Here is a 24,374-nt window from a genome sequence, read left to right on the forward strand (position 1 = left end):
CAATCACTGACATCAACAGCACAAGACGTCCAATCCATTTTGACTGTCAGAGGCGAATGAACAAACATCAGTCAAAATGAGTCCTTATGCGATCAGTGGAAATGAAAAGAAGCATTTGCCCAATGCCCTGCCAGTTTCAATGAAATACACATCTATTATTGTCAAGTTTGTTTGGACTATTACAATTGATCAGACATCAATCATTGTCAATGGAAAATGTAATGATTTAATTTTGAATTATTCAGAAAGCAGTAAGGAGTTGTTTTTTAAATTACCAAAATAAACTAATTCATATTTTATCACCAAAACAAGTAACTATGCAGTGTATATTGTACAAATGTAAGTATCTGAGGGGGTGGGGGGATGAACCGAAACTAGTGTTGTTGTACATATTGGACAGAACAGGTTCAGTTCCCGGTCAAAGCTCCAATTGCCAGCCAGTGCCAGTCTCAAGCCTGGATAAAACATGTGGTGGCTTGTGTCAGGAAGGGCATCTGGCATCACATCTGAGCCAAACAGATCATGTGAGTGACTTATTGTAGCGAACCTGGAACAGGACAAACGAAAAGTCACGACAACAATGAAGAGAATTAACTGGAATAGTGCAAAATCTAAGCTTTATTTACAGTATATGTTTTATTGGGCATCTTTTAATTCAGCTCAAGTCACTTACGTGTAATGTGCTTTGGGCCGGATTTCCTTTTCTTGTGATATTTCCAGTACAGTAAGCTCTCACCCAACCACAAGGCCACAGAACAAATATCCATATTAGAGCATGTTTACGCTCTCACACTACAAGTGTGTGATGCAATTGTCTATTTGGCATACCATCTGTCATGTTATGGCTAACTCCAAGCCAATTAGTTTTCACTGTAGTCACTGAAAACTGAGCTTCTATCTGGACTCCACTCTCCCACCACACGTGAAATAGACAGTCACATCAACGTTTTGTGCTGGCTTGCTTAGTGTTGTAATAGGAAGGGTCTAGTTTTCTCAGATTCTGCTGGGAAAGTCAATTTTGTGATCAAACTGCTGCGGAGGGGCTTGGGAAAACAGTCACATTGACAGAAAATGAATACATATATGTTCATTCGCCCTTAAAGCCAGAATTACTTGGACATCTAGCGCTGTCAGGGGCACTGACAGTTTATTCATAAGCAGTCCTCTGGATTTCAATGAATTCGAATTCTATCATTGTGTCAAGTTCATTCACTTCCTTGTTAATTTAAGGGGACTTTTGGATCACCTACTGTTGATCTTGGGTCACTTTCTGTTACATTTTGGGGCATTTCTTTTTTTTCTTTTTGTCAAAAATAATTAACACTCAATTTAACACACAATTAATATTTATTTTACCCAGTTGAAAATCAATAGGAGTGAATAGAAAGGTTTTTGTGCCAGTTGAATCGAAAATTTAATGGAAAATATTTGTCCAATTTTGGCAGAATTGTACATTTTAGTTAAAAAAAACTTGCTGGTAACTTTGGAGCCCCTTGATTTTGTTTTGTTTTTTGGGGATGTGTGAATTAATCAGAAAAAAAATCATCAAAAATCATTTTAAAAAGTGTTAGATTTTTTTTACTTTGGAAATGAATTCCTTTTTTATTTAAAAAAAAATAAAAAATGATTCTGCCATGCTGTGACCCATAAGCATTAGGAGAAATTCATACAATCCTTCAGTTGCGTCAATTTTTTGAATATTTTGAAGTTGAAAGGGTGTGAATCTGGATTTTTTTCTGGTAAACAGAACAAACAAATAAAATTTTGCTGTTAAGGACGAAGAAAAGCAGTGATTGTTTATATCTACTTTCTGCCTATTGAATTTTCCCCCATGCTCCATTTTCAGGTGTTTCATCCCTAACATATATGCTGCACTATGCACCTCTGTGCTCGTTCCGCTCATCTGTCTGGTTGCAGTGCTGGTCGTCTTCATACACGCCTACCAGGTTTCTCAGCAGTGGAAGGCCTACGATGACGTTTATCGGGGTCGTGCAAACAGCACAGGTACGGTTGCACGATGCGTTACCGCACCTTTATACTAAATATTAAAAGGAGCATTTGTGCTTTAAATAGTCAAACATTTTCCCTCATTTAATTGGGTGAGGTTTAGTCCTTAATTCTTTTACTAAAAAGTTCTTACCTAGAATTCAATTTTTTTTACAATTATGCAGAGTCATGTGATGTACAGAACAATTGTATTGCGCCCTGAAGTACACCAAGAGAAATATTTTGAGTACAAGTGGTTGAAAAAAGCAGCATGTCGAGTGAAAAAGGCTGAGAGCGAGCAACCTCATGCAAAACAGGTTAAAAAAAAGATTCAAAACTGTGCAAAGTCACAGTCAAGAATGTATAATTTTAAAAGCTGTTTCAAAAACATCTCCAAATATTTGACTTCAAACTCTGAGTGATGAGATAATCTTCAAACTAATCTGTGTGAGAGTGCAGCATGTGGGGCCACAAGTAGAAACTTGGAAGGAGCATGTGAGACTGCTGACGTCACTGAAATGTGTGTTCAAGCCTAAATAGACAGGGAGAGGGAAAAAATAAATACCCAGGACATATGGATTAACGAAACAATGGCTTCTATTTAAAGCCAAAGCCTTATCCGAAGGCGTGTTTACATGACAATATGTTCTTTTCAGATGATTAAATATCTGTTATTGCATTCTTATGCCTTTTGATGTTCCCTTACAACTTCGCCTTGATCGATGATTGGCAAGGAATGTTAGCACTTCAGTGGGATGGGTGAGATCTGTGAGCATAGCGCTGGATTCATTCAGATTATTTAGTCAAGTGGTTCTCAAACATTTTGCGGCATCAAAGAATACTTAGCTTACTGCGTACCAACAACAGGGCTAACATTGGCCCAATGGCCTCCATTGTATTTCGACTGAGAATGGCTGACTGTGATCGCTTAGTGCACAGGTGTCAAAGTAGCGGCCCGGGGGCCAAATCTGGCCCGCCGCATCATTTTGTGCGACCCGAGAAAGTAAATCATAAGTGCTGACTTTCTGTTTTAGGATCAAATTAAAATGAAGAGTATAAATGTATATTACATTTCCTGATTTTCCCCTTTTTAAATCAATAATTGTAATTTTTTAAATCATTTTTTATGTGTTTTTAGTTCAAAAATAATTTTATAAAATCTAAAAATATATTTTCAAAAAAGCTAAAATAAGCATTGGTTTAGAAATTTAGATTTATTAAAACAATTAATATTCAGGGCTTTTAATCCAGTTCCTTTAATCCATTTATTTAAAAAAAAATCTAAATATTATTCCTAAAATGGTCTAGCCCACATCAAATCGAGTTGACATTAACGCGGCCCGCAAACCAACCCGAGTCTGACACCCTTGGCTTAGTGGATTAAAAAAGTTTGAGTACATAAAGCCAATCAGACAGTCTTGTGCGCACCACTGGAGTAAGCCTACCTACCACTGGGGGTACTAGTACCACACTTTGAAAACCACTTTAGTTCATTGTGTGACCGTTATGTTAATATTAATTCATTTGTTTTCCGTACTGGTTAACCTAATAAGGGTCACGGGGTGTGCTGTAGTATATCCCACCTGACTTCCGGTACCAGGCGGAGGACATCCTGAATTGGTGACCAGCCAATCGCAGTGTTAATATTCACTTTTTTTTAATCGCGCAGGAAGGTGCTGGTTCATTACACAAGCATTTGAGAGTAACATGTTGGCAATGTACTTATCCTCAATTGAACAGTATGTGGTGACGGTTGTGCGATGCCTTACATATTGTTCGTTTAAATAGTGATCATGAGGTTAAATCAGCACTTGTGCAAACCCTTCACAAGCAGTGGTATTTCCTGTGGCTTTTTCAAATACTACAACACAGTGTTTGTATGAAGTAAAAACAAAATTGCACTGGTGAGGATTCAGTTCACAGGCAGGGCTTGCAGGCCACCGCACATACTATGCTGGCTACTTGCTCATTACTGCTGCTTGTTGTTACAGCTGCTGAAGCAGTCGTGTCAGCACCAGCCGCATTTTCTAACCGACTGTTTTGGTTGAACCCTTCCCCTCTTCTCGGTTTATCCTCTCACAGTCCGATAAAATGTAAACTAGAGGTGAGAAGAAGCTTGCTCATTGGTCACGATTGGGCTTGCACTCTCAGGGGTTTAAGTGTTTATTTCTTATGTCAGCCAGAGAAAAGCGTATTCAACTTCCGTGTCTGCCTAGCGATAAGACAATAAGTCCTCATTTGGACGGCATGTTTTTTTTGTTTTCAGACCTGATTAAATGACTCAAATTCTCTATTCATTGTATTAAAGGAGCATAAGACTCTTTTGTACACAAAAGGATAGTTCTTTCAGATGTCTGTGGTTTTCTTTTGACGCTTTAGTTTGATTGACATGGATATTTGCCCAATGCATTTCGACTCGGAGGACTGGCACAAATGACCACTAAATTGTTCGCTGTCAGCTCTCCCAATCAAAATAGAATAGTGTATTATTGGCAGGATATGATCCTTGATAGGGGACAGGTTAAAATACTATAAAATCTAAAAAAAAAAAACACCGACAACAAATATAAAAGTATCCATGGCATTACCATTTTTTTCATTATTAAAATAAATCAAAAAGTGTCCCGCAGAACACCCAAAAATGAACAGAAAGTGCCATAATATAAAAAAGTAAGTGCCGTAAGTGAGTTGACCCAAAATCAACAAGAAGTGACCCACCAACATCACAAAATTAACAGGAAGAGAACCGATGTCAAGAGGATGGGACCTAGTAATGATCTGATATCAGCCTGTAAACTAACTAGTTGCAGCTAGTTGCAACAACAAATTAGTCAGAATGTGTTTATTTTTTAACTGTTTAGTTGTCTTTGATTCCGTAATCCATTCGGTTCGGGAATTCTGGCAATTAATGTTCACGGCAACCAATGAGTTAATAAAAATGCCTTTCTTCATGAGGGCGTCATTTTCAAGTACATACGTGCGGTGGAACCGAAACTTAGACGCACAGTCTTAGGCTTCATTCAAATTAATCCTGCCAGACAGAACGAAATGCTCCAACTTAGATAAGCCTGCGTGGAGCACGTAGTAAGTGTGTGGATTTGAAAGTGACCTTGCAAAATGAGTCACTAGTCCGCCGTGTGCAGAACAGACTGTACACTTCACAAGTGGGATTGAAACACAGGGCCCACGTTTCACTTAGGTGCCATTTCTGCCATCTTTTTCTTCATCTTTTAGGTTTGTTTCAATGTCCTTCGCTCTCCTCTAGTGACCTCCCTCCCCGCGTTTGATGAAAGCACATTCCAGTATGTAGAAGACGAACCAGATAGCAGTCAGGATACAGAAGTTCAGTAAACCCTCGAGTTTCGCGGATAATGTAGACCAGACATGGCCGCGATAATCGAAAAATCGAGAAGTAAGATCATCCCTATTATTACTACAATACTGCAAAAATACAAGTACACTATGTAGTATAATTATCACATGACCGGACGTTTGGTCGTCGGTCTTTTGGTCGCTGGACGTTTGGTCGCCGGACGTTTGGTGGCCGGACGTTTGGTTTCCCGGACGTTTGGTTTTCCGGACGTTTGGTTTCCCGGATGTTTGGTCGCCTGGTCTTTTGGTCGCCAGACAATTGGTCGTCCGGACGTTTGGTCGTCCGGACATTTGGTCGTCCGGACGTTTGGTCGGTCGGATGTTTGGACATCCGGACGTTTGGTCGTCCAGGTGTTTGGTTGTCCGGATGTTGGTCCCAAAAATTTTAATTTGCAAAGAGGCATGTTATTTTCATCTTCACCTTCTTCTCTTATTCCAGAGGTGCCACTAGTCCTCTACCTGTTCCTGCTCATCTCTCTCGTGTGGATGTGGGCAGGACTTCACATTGGCTATCAGCACATGTGGATGCTTGTCCTCTATATCATCTGTAATTGCCTGCTGGTGAGATTATTTACCTCTTTACTCTCCTTGATGAATGTTCATTTGCCTATAAATTGTGAAGGATTTACATACAGTTTTGACTCAGACTCTAAAACAGCCAAATATCTTAAGTCTTAAGCGAGGGGTGTCACAATTATGGTCCGTTTTTTTATTTGCCCGCACCAAATGATGAAATTATCATTGAGTATGGTTCACAAAAGAAATTCAATTCAGCCTACGATAAGTCGCATTTCTCAACTTTAGTACAAGATGGAGTTAATCACTCCAAATAGTAGCACTCTCCATTAGTTCTAATAAAAGGAAAAAGTTGCAGAATTTTAGCATTTGTTTTTCTGTATATTTTTTTTTTAATCTATTAAACAAATAACAAAAAGGGATAGTGAGCTATCTTGGTTGAAATTTTATTTTTTGATTAATCATCGTTCATAATTAACTTCCAAATAATATTTTTTTAATTGCAAAAATGACTATATATGTTACAATATCCCATTACTTCATGATAAATTTGTCGCTGGCGTCCTTTAACTCATTCACTGCCATTGACATGTATAGATATCAAATCAATTTCAACAAGGAAGGATGCCATTGAGTTATTATGTTTAACTTACCCTGAGGGCAGTAGACATCCAATCCACTTTGACTGGGGAGGTTGGTAGCAATGGAATGATTGCTGTTAGGCCTCCCACTTAAAATTGATTGGACGTTTATCGCCGTTAATGCCAAACAATATTCAATGAAAAGATTTTAGACAACTTTGATTTGGGACGACTGATTCTTTGAGAAAATGAGACGAATCATCCTTCCTGCTCACTCATTGTATTGCTGTAATGCACTTTTGAAAGTGTGTAGTAACCCTCGGTGATATGTGGCATTCATGTGCAAAAGACAACAGTGTCACACTAAAGTAAGTTTGTTTTGTTGGAAAGAATGCAGGAGGATGAGCAATGATGTCGACGTCAACACACAATGTTGAGTTTACTGATCACTAGAGATCCGTAAGGTGACATCATGCATGCAAGCAACTTTGTGACCAGTAGTGCAGACTGCTGATTCTCCCAAAAGCCAGACATCATTGCTCTCAAGGAGGGCATTTTGGAGTTTTAGACCATAGGACCGTAGATGAATGGTGTTCCGTAGGGCACACAGAGATTCAGACCGAGAATCGAGTCCACGCCTGCCTGCATTGAGGTCAGGCGAGTGAACCCCAACACCATCAGGCACCCTCGAGAAGTTTTATATAAATTCGATTTTAGCGTAAAATATAAAATGAATCCAGATGATTTACTTTTGCGTGAAACCAAAAATAATGTTACGAGCTGAATCTGAGCTCCAAGCCTTGAATTCGACACCTTGAGTTATGAGTTGGTAGTAAACACGGCCGACGCATCAAATAAAAGAAGAAAATCAGAGAAAATAACAACCAGTTGGAACATGATAACTGTTTTTTTAAATCTGGCGTGTTGCTGTTCTGCAACATGCTGAGTTTTTTCCATTATAAAAATGTCTGTGGTGTGCTCGTGCGCCACAAAACAGCAGGTTTTTTTTACCTGCCACCATTAAACAGCTGCACATGTGAGTGCCTAGAACTGCGTTCATGTATGCTTGCGTGCCTGTCGCCAGGCAGGTTCCTCATTTGTCAAACACTTAGAAGCCACATATCCTCCTTTACTTCTCCCTTCCATGAATCTCTATTATTGGTCCACATCTGTGGCGCAGCAGACTGAATGAGGGGATGTAATCCAATCACAGCAGTACTTCCTCTCCTTAGCGCCTTCCGATTTACCTCATAGCAGCATTGCAAACAATTGTTGGCCAATTTGAAACTAAGTATCCATTTGGCTGCCATTGCCGGTGCTAAACGTCCAAAATATTCTCTGTTAACTTATTTATTCTTCTTTAATTTTTAACTTTTATCGGTTTACATATTTTAACCAAAGTCTAAAAGGTGGAAAATGGTAAATAGTGTCGTTTTATTATTGTTTAAAATTTTGTATTTGATTAGAGTAGGAAAAGCCGCATACATCATCATAATTTTGTTTAAATTTGTTTTTTTAATAAAAAAAAATAAAATTATATTAAAAAGCTAATGTTTTCGTTTCATTTTAAAGAAATTCTTTAAAATGGTGGGGAAACAATAAAGTTCTTTTTTTATTTTTTATCTTTCAATTAAAAACTTTAACATTCTCATTTTACCTATATATTTATATTTTAATTTTATCTTTGATTTATTAATTTTTTTTAAAGGCAGTGGTTAGTATTTACCCACTTTTATTTATGGATTTCTTAAAATTTTGAAACAAAAATTTAATGTGTAAATCTTCTTCATAATCAAGACTACAAATTTTATATAGATTATATTTTAGCAACAAACATAACAATGCACACAATAGACAAAAGGATGAATCTAGTACCAGGGCCGATGGTTTGACCCCTGTGATCACCATTATATACCCTTTCACAACCCATTTGTAACTTTGTTCATTTGGCCTTCGCCAATCACATGTTCTCTCCACTGATCAGTGCACACTTATATAACAGGCCCATTTTAAAGCCTTCTCTGAATGGCTGTTCCTAATGATCTATGCTAAAGCACCCATGTTGCTTTTTATGAGCATGGAGCTGCCTTGATTGCAAACAACATACAAACCTTCATTTGAAACATTGAAATACTAAGATATATTTTCAAATCAACTTTAGAGTATTAACAGCTAACTATGAGCACCAGGCAGGGAACTCCCTGAATCAGTTGCCAGGCACAAGAAGTTGGACAACCATTCAACAACTAATATTTAATATCTTCTACTCCTATAATAGTACAATCATTCAAAAAAACAAAACTGAAAGAATCTATCTGCCACATAGATTAGACAGTGTTAATTCGGTTATAATGGTAACAAAGTTGAATGACTGAAGAGAGCTTTATCCTATCTTTATTTCTGTTTTTAGTCGTGTTATATTAACGTGAAATGTCCTATATTTAACCTACTGCAGTTAACTGACCAGCAGTAAAGCATTCCCACGAATTCTTTTTAAAAAATTACAGTAATAAATAACATTAAAGTTTTTTTTTTTTTTAATTACCAGAACTAGTCGCTTGACCTATTAACGAATCAACAGCCCATGACGACGATAGACATCCAAACCGTTTGTACTGGGAGATCCAAATGCATCCACCACTCCCAGTCCAAACGGATTGGACATCTAGCACCGCCTAAGGCCCCAAAACTTAAAATGTCCCACTTTCAGTTTCAAACGACATTCTTGTCGGCAGCTGCAGGCATCGCCCGAGGATGTATGTCGTGAAATACAAGACGGTCTTGTGGTATTTGTCACCTGCCCGTTTTGGGGTAATTCACATCCTGGCACGAGTATTTGAGCAAGAGGGTTTTGTAATGCTGCGGAAATGGCAGATGAACAAATACCAGGGCTCTAATGATGTCATGTCTCCTAGATGAAGTAATCTTCCATTAGCACTGCTTGAACAGATGCTGATTTCGCAGAAGCTTTACAAAGCCAGGAGTGTTGGAAAGTTTTGTAACCTATTAAATTTGCCATTCTGCAATCTATACAGGGACTATATGTGTTTGCAGTCTACTTTGTCATGCACAACCAGCTCTGTTGGCCCACTAAAGCCACCTATAATGTAGAAATGAGTGGCCATGACAGTCTGGACTCCAGCCTTCCGGGAGCCGGACCTACCACGGTCGGGGCCGATATCAACAAATCAACACAGAACCTCATCAGCGCCATGGAAGAGGTAACGCAGACCGTTCTGATCGATGATGAAATCATTTATACAACCTTCGTGTTCATTTAGTATTCTATTGTATTAATTCAGGTGTCTCGGTGGCCTTACGTTTTCCCACTCGTTGTTTTTGTATTTCATTGTAGTCTATCTTTTGGTTTACGAATCTTTTCCCGTTATTTTACATTAGCGCGTCAGCCTCACAGCTCTGGGGTACAGGGTTCAAATCCAGGTCTTGTCCATCTGTTTGCAATTTGCATTTTCTCCCCGGGACTGCGTGGGTTTCCTCCAGGTACTCCCGTTTGCTCCCAAATTTCAAAAACACGTATAGTTCCTCCAAAACAGGATAAGTTTGAAATATTGACCAATGTTGAAGCACCTGGCCGGTTAGCTCAGTTGGTTAGAGCGTGGTGCTAATAACGCCAAGGTCGCGGGTTCGATCCCCGTACGGGCCACTATATATTTTTGCCATGAAATATCAGATGTAGAGAACTGATATCTTACAAGCAAAATTTAAAAAACCTGCAAAACATTATATACGTTAAAGTAATAGTGAAATAAAGAACAACAGAAAAAAAGCATCCATTAATGTAAGTCTTTTTTTATAAGTATAACCTAAAAAAACAACCTACAAAGCTGTTGAGAGTCAGATTAAACAAATAATACACTTATCAGTCGTAGACCCAGACAAAATATATGAAAAAAGTGCGACTTATAGTCCAGAAAATACTATTAATATTTGGAACATTTATTTATAGAAATCTGTCAATTGTCACAGCCATAAATAACATTTGAATTCAAGATGCCTGTAATAAAAATCATATTTATTCACTGTACATGTGTCATTAGTTCCCTTTGTAGAGTTCCAACAATTTTACCATAAAATCCCACAAAAACAACCCCAAGTTGCTAAAGCTAAAATTTAAAAAAAATCATGAAATGAGCAGCATCACTATTACAAGTAGTCTGTAAAAGCTTACACATTATTGTAATATTGAAGGCGGTGTACACAAACAAGCACACATAACTCTTGCACTCTCTCTAGAGAACACCCTATAAGGACTCGTGCAGCGTGAGCGTTGGAAGACCCACCACTCACGGGAATCTGCTAATCTTGTTTTATTCATGAGCGCACAGCACTTTGGAATTTAGCCTCAACGATAAAAACACCACCACGCGAGTCTTATTTTGTAAGCTCGGAGAGAAATTGGAATGAAATCAGAGCACACAAAGAAGTAGTCTGAGTTACCAGCAGTCTCACAACTAGTCTTTCAGTTACTTTCTTAACTCGGGCTATAGTTTTTGATGATGAAGACAGTGAAGTGTTTGAACGATCATCATGAAAGGGTGGGCTGATATACGGGAGGTCAGACAACTTTTTGGATGGATTTATGAGTTAATGTGAGTCATTAATGAGGACATTTGGGCATTGAATGGTCATTGTTGAAGTGCCTCTCCATTCGGACCGTGACCGGACATTTGGTCAACGGACACTTGGTCCACGGACGTTTGGTTGCTGGATTCGCTTGTTCTCAAAATTATAATCATGAGAGAGAGAGAGAGAGAGAGAGAGAGAGAGAGAGAGAGAGAGAGAGAGAGAGAGAGAGAGAGAGAGAGTTTGCTCTTGTAAGCGATCAACCAGGTAATCTCTCGCTCTCAAAGTTATAATCATGAGAGAGAGAGAGAGAACTGTCTGTCGACCAAACGTCCAGGGACCAAGTGTCTGTCGACCAAACGTCCGTCGACCATACGTCCGGGGATCAATTCGGACTTGTCAGTAGCAGCGAGTGAGTTCACGACGAAAATGAAAACAAAGCCATTGGAACAGTAGAAAGATTGTCCATATGTTTGCTTTAAGTGTTCTAAGTGAAATTATGGGAAAATTAAAGTGGTTAATGTAAAAACAGCACATTTTTAAAGCACCTCTAATGCCAATTCATTTTTATTGAAGAAATGTGCATTCCATTAATAACAACAACAACAAAAATTTGATTTACTAGGGCTTAGGCTCAGTAAAAAAAAAAATTGGGTAGGCAAACGGGTCCCCAGGGGCTGCTGTGGGTACAGGTTTTTGTTGCAACTGATACAGCACAGACAGTTTAACCAATCATCTTGACGCAAAAATAAAGTACCAGACTACAATCCACCGATTGTGCTTGTTGGACACCAAATAGGTGAAAAGATGTCGTCTTGTTTGGTTGGAACAAAAAGACCCGCACCCACTCTTTGTGGAATAGTTTGCACTTTGTAATTAATTCAACCTTATCAATTGATTTAATATCAACACTGTTACGGTACTTCAAGCAGCTGTAGCACAAGAAGAAATTATGTATACAGTCAAGTAATTACATTTATTTGCCCCAACTGATATTTAATTATGAGAAGAATAGTTATTTAATTGGATATTTTGGGAACTGTTAGTTGGGTGTGTCAATTTAGTTGGTGTATCAGAAAACTTCAACATGAAAGGTTCCGTGTTCAGTAAGTAAAATGCATCACTTGATTAAGTTGTTGAATCATTTGTAAATATTCAATTGTGTCCAAAATCTTGTTTTATTGGTCTTGCTCTCGGTCTCGTGTTGGTCTCAGCTTGTCCAGTTCTAGTTTTGGTCTTGGTAAATTCTAGTCTCAGGCAAGTCTTATACTGGTATAGTCAGCTCTTGAGCAGAACACTAGGCTCCATCCAAGAATTGTATGTTTTTCTCGTGTTTTAGTTCTTGGAAGGTTGTTCAACCCCCTAAAAGCCTAACACTCACATGACCTCTCGATCACCCCATGAACTCTCGGTGGCCTTGTTTTTAACCCTAAGGGTGCTTGAATGACATGCACTCTGCCTGACCCAAACTCATCACAGGAACATGACTACATGACACAGGGTGTGCTTGTAAATGTAATAATAGTAAGTGGGCCAGCCCTATTATATTTGTGTCATATTCATAATTTTCTTGGAAAGTTCCTGTTAAATAACGACTGCATGACCAACACTTAGATGATGACTTTTCATCAGGTGTCTGCGGACTGGGAGCATGCGTCACTGAGGCCCGGCACTCAGCCCACGGTTGGGTTCAAGCCCAGTCCGGTGATGGGGACGTACACAACTGAAGGAGGCTTCATCAACACCAACTTGGCCATCACAGACGAAGAGTCCCAGGAGTTTGACGACCTCATATTTGCCTTAAAAACTGGTGAGTACACGCAGATGTGCTGCACTGATGAGCACACAAAATGTTTTTTTTACAAACAAATCAAAGGCACAGTGCCATGTTTACATGTAGCCAATATTCATATTATTTTCAATATGCTATTTTTTTTTTTTTTTTTTAGATTAGATTAGAACTTTATTTCATCCGGTATTCAGGGAATTTCCTTGGTTGCAGCAGCAAGACAGACACAAGACACACAAGACATTGTAGACCTAGGTAAAAAACTGGAGCCACATACAGGAAGTCCACAAGGTTTTTTACACATCAGAATTAGTTGTTTACTTGCTCGACTATAAATAAAGTAATGTTTACTTCATTAGCAAAAGAGAACTAAATGACGACAAATACAAACTCAAAATCTGTACAAGCCCAAATCAAAATAAAGGAAAAAGCAAAATTCCTGAATGCCTGTTTTGAACTAAAGGACCATGCTAAGAAAGCAGACTTTCTATGCAACCAAATTCAAAGCGTAACGAGATGACCTCTGTGACATTTGGCCCTTTCTCTTCTCATCATATCACCTAGTCAACAGATTTTAGTTAAATAGGATAATCTGTTATCTAGTTTTCTGCAAAATAAATTCTAGACCTTTGTGACATACCTAAAATGTTATATTCTCTTCTTCCATAATACATTTAAAATAAACATTCATTAAACACGTCTAAATCTCATTTCCTTGGTAAATATTACCTACAATAAAAAATGTAATGTTCCAATCTTAAACTACACTTACCTAGTCATGAGTTTTCTCTTCATTCCCAACCATTTTACACAGATTTTCGCAAAAGTATTCAACAACAACACATACTTCCTGTACTCACAAGAGTTCCAACTCACTTAAATTGACTTGCCAAACACATATTTTAGAACTTCCCATTATGTTCTGTCTAAATTGTAACTCTCAACAGTTCGTTGACCTACAAAAGCTAATTTGATACATCTTGTCAGTCATCATGCTTTCCATTTGAGTCATCCATATAGGTCAACAACAAAGGCACTTATTTCATTAAAAGAGTACCACACTCACTCTTCAGGTTAAACTAGTGTTTCAAATTCAATTCAATGCAACTTATGTAACATCAGACTGAAACGAATTTGTCCCATTTTTGTATGGTTGTCTTTACAAATAAATAACTGCGATTAGTTTGAATCTGCTTTAGCTGGGCAAAACTGAAAGCAATCAAAATTATTAACTCATAGGCTTCTATCGACTACACTAGACGTCCAATCAAATTGAACTGGGAAGGATGGCAGCCAATAAACATTCGATGTAGGGATGTTCATTCACTGCCATTGCAATATCAGTTTAAATGAACTGGATGTTTATTGTACAATGTACATCACAGGGATGGAAAGAACTACATGATTGGATTGTTTATCATCATTAAAAGAGTTTAAAGAAAGATAGAATATTGCAAATAGCAAAATGCTCTCTCACACACGTAGCACACATGTTACATGAAATAATTACAGGCTGAACTGTGACTTTTGAACGCACCGTTTGGCCACATGTCACAGTGAACTTTTAGCCCGCTTGAAGACCAACAGAACGAGGCACTCATCTGGAAAAATAATTGTCCAACCACAATTATGTAAGCGGCTGGGGTCAGGAGGCAGCCATGTAATGAGGCTCTTCACACACTTCATTTGCCAGTGAACCATCAAAGAGGCCCGTTGAGCTGATCATTTATTTACATGCTGCCTTTCCTAGAATTTTTCTTATCATTTTGTACTGACACGCACAAATGACACACCAACATTTTACATAGAGACTCTAGTAACAAAATCCAGCTATTACATTTTATTCAAAAGCTATTAAAAATCCCATCATGTCTTAAAATGTTATCAATCTTGTGATCCAAAATACATGAACTTGCTTGAAGGGTTTTTTTTAAACCCAAATTCAAATGTTTTTTCCATCTTTATTGTCATAAGTTGTAACAATGTTCTCAAAACGTAAAGTTTTTAAAATATGTGCTCCTTTGTTGTGTTGACAAAGCTTTTTTTGGAGAAAAAAAACAGCTTTTCTGAGGCTACTTCCTTATTTACTTACATATCGGTATAGACTTATACCTATCAGGCAGACTGTATCATGCAAAATAAATTAGCATACCAGTCATTTGTTTCTGAGATTCTGAAATATTTCAATTTGTGACAGTAAATTTATTTAAAAGAAAGAACACACTATGCGTGCCTTTCGTACTGCTAAAAGGTATAAGTGTTTTGATATTTTTAATCAAATATGACATGATACAAAACTCATTTAATTAATTGACGGGGAGCACATTTTATGTGTATCTTAAATACAATCAATAAATAGAAATGAGTTGCCTCTTGGGGTAGTGATTCACTCACCTGACTTAGAGATGGGCAGGCGCGGGTTCAATTACTGCTGGTGGCGGCAGTATGATAATGCGGATGATTGTTACTCTACGACTGACTGGCGACCAGTCTAGGTTGTATTCTGCCTTTTGCCCGAACACAGCTGAGTTAGGCTCCAGCAACCCCTGCAATCCTTTTGGGGATGGGAATAATCAAAAATGTTTTGCTTCAAGAAAACCTCACTTTTCTTCTTGGTGAACTTGCAAGATATCAGTTAACTAGATCAGAAAATCCTAACTGAAAATAATTTCTGGCCCGTACGGGGATCGAACCCGCGACCTTGGCGTTATTAGCACCACGCTCTAACCAACTGAGCTAACCAGCCAGTTGTCCGCTTCGGTTACAGTATTGCAACACAACCCATGCTTCTGGGGGTCACTACACGCACGTAAAAAATAACAGATCAGTATCAAAGCAGGGTTAACTCAATAAAATATTTTCTTACATGAATAGTTGTGCATTTTTTGTCTTCAAATAATGTCAATTGTCTGTTTAAAACTCTTGCAATGTTTGTGTGGGTTTTAGGAAGCGGCCTAAATATCAGTGACAACGAGTCCATTCCGGGCAGCCACGATGGGGGCAGCGTGAGCAGCTCACAAATTGTGGAGCTACGAAGGATCCCCATCGCTGACACACACCTCTAGTAGAACCCCTCATCCTCGGAACACATCACAGTATTTTTATACAAACTTTATTTTTATTTGCACTAATTTTTTTTCTGGTGGAATAATACATTTTCATTTAGTGATTTGATATTATTTGTACTGCTTTTATATGGATGGATGAACATTTATCAGAATGTTGGACTAAATTAATGGATGGAGTTTGTTTGAGTGGATATTTAGACATTTTTGTAGCAATGTACTACATGTGATAGAGTTTGTGTAACATTCTTAATAAATCGTATTCTGTTTAAATGCATTTGGGTTGTTTTTTCCTTTCTTATGCCACAAGGGATTTGTTTGCTGCATCCCAATCCATTTGAACTGGGAGTTGCTAGCAACAATAAGATTTTCTTGTAAAACAGTTGGGAAAAAATAAATATATTTTTTTAAACCTTATGTATATATTTTTTAAAACCTTATATCATTTTCAATTTATTTTGACTTTTTTGTAATGAATTCATTTATATATATATATATATATATATATATATATATATATATATATATATATATATATATATATATATATATATATATATATATATATATATATATATATATATATATATATATATATATATATATATATATATATATATATATATATATATACATATACATATAGACATGAATTCATTACAACAAAATGAAAATTGAAAATGGTTAAGAAAATATTTAAATGTAACAAATAATAGGAAAAAAATAAAAATATGAAAAAGGGTTGCAGGCAGGGGATACAGTTAATCTTAAAAGTATTCCAAAAAATTAAGAAAGATACATTGAAAATTAGACTAACACCGAGCAAAATGCAGACTACACCCTAGAGTGGTTGCCAATAAGCTGTAGGAAACATAGAGAGAAAGGCGACCATTCACACTCACAATCGTACCAGCAACAGCGCAAATCGAGCCCACGCTGAAGTCCGGCGAGTGAACCTATACACAATCATGTGGCTGCGATCCAACTTATTCATTATAAAATATGAAGATAATAATTCTTAATTCAAAAGATCATGTTTATGAGCCATGGTTAACATTGGATATCCAATCCATTTGAACTGGAAGGGAAGGCAGCATTTGCTAACAGCACTACCCATTACACTTATTTAAAATCACAGCAAAATAGTGAACAAAGCCATAAGATTGGAGGTCTCTCATCGTCAATGGCAGTGAAAGAGTTAAACCCAGTCTATACCTTCACACAAACTCCTGGAATTTGACCATATATTTGAGTGTGACCCATCCAAAGTGGCACCTTGACTGACCTTTGTTTTCAAACCCTGACATAAACAATTCATTTAAATGGTATCTCGACAGGTAGCAAATTTATCTGCAAGGTCAACAAAATCGTCCAGCAAGAATCGAATATACATTATTATTCCACTGTGACAAGTGGAGCAGAACGCAGGGCAAGATCTCATCAAGATAGTCAGCTTGTGTTCATCTCATCAAGATAGTCGGCTCCTGTTCAATTCAAAAGTGCGGAGTGACATTTTGGTAAACCAGTGAACGCAGGACACACTTGCACAGTGTTGTATTAGTGTTACATCATTAACTGAGAGTCTGTGAATGGCGGCTTTTATCTGACTCTGACAGTCGGCTGTTTGATAAGGACACTGGAGTTCAAGAAGTCGACACAGGTATAAATCTAATAGAGATTAAATGCTTTTTTCATGGGCTTTGCTTTTTCTTTCACTGTTTTGTGTGTGCCTTCCATAGAAGGAAAGAAACATTAAAAAATAGCCTCACAAATGAATAATGTGCATGTCATCACAATGGAGGGAAATTCCGTAATTCAATAAATGAATCCATATTAAAATGTATGCAAAAAAGACTATTATATATATATATATATATATATATATATATATATATATATATATATATATATATATATATATATATATATATATATATATATATATATATATATATATATATATATATATATATATATATATATATATATATATATATATATATATATATATATATATATATATATATATATATATATATATATATATATATATATATATATATATATATATATATATATATATATATATATATATATATATATATATATATATATATATGGCTATTTTAAGCCATTTTGCATACATTTTAATTAGGATTAATTTCCTGAATTTACTGAATGAAATGATCGGGATTGGTACAATAGGAACGTACAATAGGAAACTTTTCTATATATATATATAAATGTTTCCTATTGTTCGTTCCTATTGTATTATTGTTTTACAAACAGCATAACAGATATGATTTTGCTTCTTTTTGTCATCTTATGAATAGCAGCCAATGAGGGCCCTGTCAAAAGTTACTAATGGCCGTTCGGGTGGTTGTGTAAATATCAGCAACATTATACACCATTAGCCGGTATATGGAGTCATATGTATATTCTGCCGAAGCTTTTGTGCATGGTCTGATGTGGATGTGCTTGCTTTTCACTGTGCGTTTACTACCTAAATACATAAAATGCATGCATGAATGCTGCCAGCATGTACATTGTGCACCCAAGTGTTGGACCGTTGACACAGAACGCTCCTTACTGATATTTTTAACCCTCACTGCTGCCTGAAATAGTTGTGTTTGCATAGATAAGCTGTTGGACCAACTTTTTATAATAGGACAAAGCCTCTATGGATTTTTCCCATTAAGCCCTCGAGCAAGATCATGGTCACGGTGATCTCATTCGATTTGATTTGATAAGTGCATGTGTCTTCATAAATCTCATTTCAGCTCTATTTAATCAGCTTTTATAACAAGTGGCAGATAACAGACAACAAACTTGGAATGACTATAAAAAAAAACTGCTTGAGTTTGCTGTTGTGGTGTTTGATCTCTGGAGAATAGTTTTGTCATAATCGAGCCACCAGAAAGGGAAAGTTATAAATATCAAAACCAGTTCAAACCACTGAGACCTTTCCTTCATTCATTTTATGAACTGTTTATCCTCACAAGGATCGCAGAAGAATCTAGAGCCTATCACAGCCTACTATGGGCTGATTTGAAAGCCAGCCAATCCAGAGAGAAGAACAATTTTGTACACATACCATATTGTTGAGCCAAGTATTTGCTCCTATTTACACAGTTTCTATCAAATTAATAAACGCTCCTATTTTTATGTCCGTCTAATATCGTTTCAGATAGCTGTTAAAATTTGGTGTGCTTGTTGCATATTTATTTTATATGCGAAAACAAAAAAATATACGTTAGAAGTGAAATTGTGTGTTACCTAATGGCAATTTAGTAGTATTTTGGCTCAAGATGTTTCATTAGTGCAAATGGGACAGACTGACATTTCCATTTTCCAAAAACTGTTTAGCCAGTAGGGTTTGTTTTATTTAGCAAATGTTCATGTTTTATTATATCATTACACTGTGTGCTTCAAGTACATCCAGATGACGCACAGGAAATGTGCACTACACACTAATCCATCCCGTATTTTAAGGAAATGAAGAGAGCAACTGCCAATCCTGAGTCATTTTCACACAAGGAGCACACTCATTGTCCTTTTTTTCTTCTCTCAACCAGCATTCATTCGAGTCTGAACTGGAGCAAACCAGATTGGGTCAGAGTTAAGGTCAGGCTTGATGACAGTAGCATGTAAAACACAAGAAAAGCATTACTACATACCTTAATTTGTCCAACGAAAACGGTTGCTTGGCAACAATTCAGACATGGCAACAAGCATCAAATGCGTTTTCATACTCGAATGTTCTTAGTGCTTTTACTGTATGTGTGGTCAGCATAGCAGACAGCAGCTGCACAGACAGTGCGACTTTGGTCTCGGTCCAGCCCAGAGGAGTAAAGGTTGAGGATGAGGGGGGACTAGCCCACCGGGCCTGTCCGCTTTAGACGGATGGAAAATTGGGGAACATGAGATGAGAGTGTCTGAGTTTATTCCTGAGTAAAACGTAGGTGGAGAAATCAGACAGCACTGAACGTTCTAACCAGTTGTGTAATTCTACCAGCTAAGATCCCTTTAAAAAGTAATTAAAAGTACTGAATGATGCACAGTGGATATGTGTTGATCTGCTTGTGGAAATGGCTATCGCTGGGGCTGGTGAATAATTTATATTTTTTTAGTGCTGTTGATGTTGATGAAGACTAAATGCTCATTGCCAGGCCTCCCCGGAAAAATGGTTTGGGCGCCTGTCGCCGTCAAAACCCGCCATGAAGTTCTGCAACTTCAAACCTAAACCCAAAGTTCATGCAGGTCTCCTAGCAAACCAGAACAAGCGTTGTTGTTGACCCTGGATTTTGTCACGTTTGATGTGATAAGCACAAGACCATGGTGTTATGTTATTTTGGAAGTGGGCTATCACCTTGAGGCAGCTACGGGAAACTGGGTTAGTGAGGACCTGTCCATGTGAGGTGTTTTTTAACCAAGGGTGAAGCTTTAATAAGCTCATAGGTCTCGTATTAACATTAGCTTGTTGCTCTCTGTAGCTTGGCATCTGAGTGGTTAGTGGGTCAACCTCAGAATTCTGGGGTCTTAGGTTCAAATCTAGGTCAGTCGACCTATGTGGCGTTTGCATCTTCTGCCTGGGCCTGCATGGGTTTTCTCTGGGTACTCCGGTTTCCTCCCACATTCCAAAAACGTGCATGGTAGGCTGGTTTGACAATATAAATTAAGGTATGAGTGTGAGCATGAGCATGAGTGTTTGTTGTCTCCTTGTGCCCTGTGATTGGCTGGCCACCAATTCAGGCTTTCTCCTGCCACGTGCCCAAAGTGAGCTGGGATAAGCTCCAGCACCCCCTGCGACCATAGTGAGGATAAAACGGTTCAGAAAATGAATGAATGAATAGTTTGTCTGTGTGCTTAACTGCTTCATAACATTTATTTAATAATACTACACACCTAAAATTTAAGTTTTTGTGGGCTACATGAAGACATTTTGGGCCACATCTTGGGTCTCCGTCTCCATATTGTATAACAAACTTAACGCAGGATGACAAAAGCCAATTTTTAAATGTTGTTTTAGAAATGCATCAGTGTATGGAAGATTGTTGTCTTCGTTCGCAAATAACCTTGTCAACATAGTAACTCGCATGGAAAGAACACCAATGTAATAAGGTGGAGAAATATTTCAGTGGAACGCAGTCTTGAATGTGCTGATAGCTCAAGGTTGCCAGGGTTTGCCCGGAGTTCAAATCCTCCTGCAGACTGGCTGTTTCGAAGGGGACTGCTAACATATCAGTTAGGCGTGACTGGAAAGCTCCGACACGCAAAACCATAATTCCCCCCCTCCTTTCTTGAGTCGCACCTGTTGTTTTTCAGCAGTGAAAGCCACACTGGAGAGAGGTCAATGTGTGGTGTGGGTTGGTTGGGGTTGTCTTTGCAGTCTGTGACTCAGTAGAATGTGAGGATAAAATCTGTGAGTCAGCCCAGGCTATAAAAAGGAAGCTCGGGGTAAAATAGAATGCACGTAGTGAAGTAGCACTCATCTAACTCTCTCATATCAGCACATACTAACATGAATTGACCTAGGTTTTTTGGCTTATTGATTTCCATTGAGGTTGTTTATCTGCTGTCAGCCCTTCCATTTCAAATAGATTGGACATCAACTATGATTAAACTTAGTCAAAAAGATTTTCCAGACCGTCGCAAACATTAGCCGAACCACTTCACCTTCACTCCTCATTCGTGCGCATCATATTCCTATATGACATAACCCAAGAGAATGTACCGTTCCATTCGTGCACACATGCCCCCTCAAATACAACTGACAGGAACTGTTTGTGCATCCATGTCTATATCTATGTCATCAAAAGGTTATCTTATGCCATGTCTTTATATTATTATAAGCTGTAGAATAGCAGGTCCTAAACCTTTTCTCTCTCTTGACTGGTTAAGCTCATTCTATTTTATTGCAGACCGGCTAATGGGGAGAGCGACAACATTGTGTGGGGGTGGGGTCAGTGCACGAACGACACCCACGACGGCAAAATAAATAAGTAAACAAGTCCCAAGCATTATAGCAATCATTTATTATTATTAAAACAACTTTTATTATTTCAAGTACCATATTTTCACGACTATAAGGCGCACTGCATTATAAGGCGCACCCTCAATGAATGACATTTTTCCCATATATAAGGCGCAATGGATTATAAAATGCACTGGGTTATGAAGCGCACCCTCAATGAATGGCACATTTTATTTTTTTTCCATATATGAGGCGCACTGGATTATAAGGCGCCCTGTCTATTTTGTAGAAAAATCTAAGACTTAAGTGCGCCTTATAGTCGTGAAAATACAGTACGTTTTTTTTTTTTTGGATTTTTTTTTATTCTGCGTGGAGGCCACTATTGGTTGAAGTACTATTGTTTATTCAATATATTTTTTTGCATTTATCAGTGTTATTACTGATTTAGTTGTTTTCCAGCCTTATTCTATTTCAAACTTGACTTTAGAAGCTAAATAGTGTATTTTCCATATATAAGGTACACCACATCATAATGCGCATCGCATTATAAGGCGCACCCTCAATGAAAGGCACATTTTATTTTTTTTTCCATATATAAGGCGCACTGGATTATAACGCGTCCTGTCTATTTTGTAGAAAAATCTAAGACTTAAGTGCGCCTTATAGTCGTGAAAATACATACATTTTTTTTTTTAGGATTTTTTTTATTCTGTGTGGAGGCCACTATTGGTTGAAGTACTATTGTTTATTCAATATATTTTTTTGCATTTATCAGTGTTATTACTGATTTAGTTGTTTTCCAGCCTTATTCTATTTCAAACTTGACTTTAGAAGCTAAATAGTGTATTTTCCATATATAAGGTACACCACATCATAATGCGCATCGCATTATAAGGCGCACCCTCAATGAAAGGCACATTTTATTTTTTTCCATATATAAGGCGCACTGGATTATAAGGCGCCCTGTCTATTTTGGAGAAAATTTATGACTTTTAAGTGCGCCTTATAGTCGTGAAAATACGGTAGGAGGGCGAGATTGAAAACGATACGTTTTTTTTTTTTTACTCTGACGGACCGGCACTAGGTAGCTTGTGGACCAGTATTGGTCCTCGGACCTGTGGATGGAATATTTTTTCTTTGAGAAATAGCTCATTATGTTTACTAAGAAAAATGTAACTGTGGAACTGTGGTGGAAGCTGAGGCTAATGTTAGGATTTAATAAGCGCTCTGTGGAACTTCACTTAACAACATTACTCGGATAGTATTGCAGTAGTAGTATAATATGGAATTACCTATGACAGAGTGGACATATTTCATCCCATGCCACTAAAGGCGGCAGTCAAATACATTTTAACAGAACATTTTTTAAATCAATAACTTATTTTTCAAATATTTAAAAGTACTACACTAAAAAAATTATGAATAAAATTAAACATCATTTCAAAAAGTTTGAAAAGATGAAATTTAAAAAAAATGACGAATACAATAACATATAAACACAAAATGAAGATCAATTTTAACTGTAAGGGCGGGCAGAATTTATTCCAATGAGTTATAATGACTAACGTCTAACTATAAACGCTATGATGCAAATGATGAAAAGCTAGTGCAAATATATCAGCCTCCTAAGAAAGATAGAAGGCCAGTAGTCATAAAACTGGAAACATGAGAGGGTTTCTTAACCCTTTATAGGACAAGGGACTATTCTAGGTAATAAGGTAAAAGAATAAAACAAAAATAAGATATATTTAAAGGTATGTGAACATCACATTTTGGGTCGAGGGTCCTACATTTATACATATGCCAGGTCTGCACTATAATTATATTTATACTTTGTATTAATAGTAATCGTTACTGTATTTTAATATGTATAATATAATATAAAAGAGATAAATGACACCAATTTCAAGGACACACGGAAATGGTAATTATTAGATGGTAATTATAAAGACAGATGTTGCCTAATTAATAAATGATTGTTCTAAAAAGTGTGTGTGGGGGGGGGGGGGGGGGGGGCACTGAGCGCACCTGTATGGTATGATTGAGTCTTGTATATTAGGTCTCGCTCTATTTTAAAGTCAGAATTGCGGGAAGCAATACTGAGAATATTTAATTAACTGTAATGCTATCAGGTCAAATATGCTTTGACTTTCATTCGACAAAGATCAGATTAAATGAAATGAATAGAGAAGAACGTCTATCGCTGTTAATGTCACTCAAAAATGATTATTCACTGCACAGTTTGTGCCTGCTGGCAAGGTCAGCAGTTTGGAGCAGAAGTGCCCAGAATGGGTATGAAGTAGCTGCTTGGAGATGAAAAAGAAATAACTCTGAAACCCCTTTGCTTCTCCTCTGTCCATCTGTGGCTCCTTTTTTCTTCTTCTTTGTCCCATTGAAGAATATACTAGTTTTGTAACACTATACTTAATCTGAACTGTGTCTGTGTTGTACGCTTTCTGAAAGAACTTGTAGATTTTATTATTTCATGTGACCTTTAGAACATGAAG

At 37.3% G+C, this 24,374-nt stretch overlaps 1 protein-coding gene and 2 non-coding genes across 3 annotated transcripts in view; 2 read left to right on the forward strand and 1 right to left on the reverse strand.

The window, feature by feature from the left end:
• The window catches only part of adgrv1 (adhesion G protein-coupled receptor V1), a 96,929-nt gene extending 80,759 nt beyond the window's left edge, over positions 1-16,170 (forward strand). The window contains exons 92-96 of the mRNA XM_077714886.1: positions 1,847-2,004; positions 5,798-5,919; positions 9,491-9,676; positions 12,672-12,849; positions 15,775-16,170. Coding sequence (XP_077571012.1) covers positions 1,847-2,004; positions 5,798-5,919; positions 9,491-9,676; positions 12,672-12,849; positions 15,775-15,893 — 763 coding nt within the window. The 3' untranslated portion in view covers positions 15,894-16,170. The remainder of the gene's footprint in view (positions 1-1,846; positions 2,005-5,797; positions 5,920-9,490; positions 9,677-12,671; positions 12,850-15,774) is intronic.
• On the forward strand, positions 10,046-10,119 carry trnai-aau (transfer RNA isoleucine (anticodon AAU)). The gene has a single exon. It is a non-coding gene; the product is annotated as a tRNA-Ile (tRNA).
• On the reverse strand, positions 15,501-15,574 carry trnai-aau (transfer RNA isoleucine (anticodon AAU)). The gene has a single exon. It is a non-coding gene; the product is annotated as a tRNA-Ile (tRNA).
• Positions 16,171-24,374: the final 8,204 nt, after the last annotated feature.

This window comes from Stigmatopora nigra, chromosome 4, assembly GCF_051989575.1.
Source record: "Stigmatopora nigra isolate UIUO_SnigA chromosome 4, RoL_Snig_1.1, whole genome shotgun sequence".
In the NCBI taxonomy this organism is placed as follows: Eukaryota; Metazoa; Chordata; class Actinopteri; order Syngnathiformes; family Syngnathidae; genus Stigmatopora; species Stigmatopora nigra.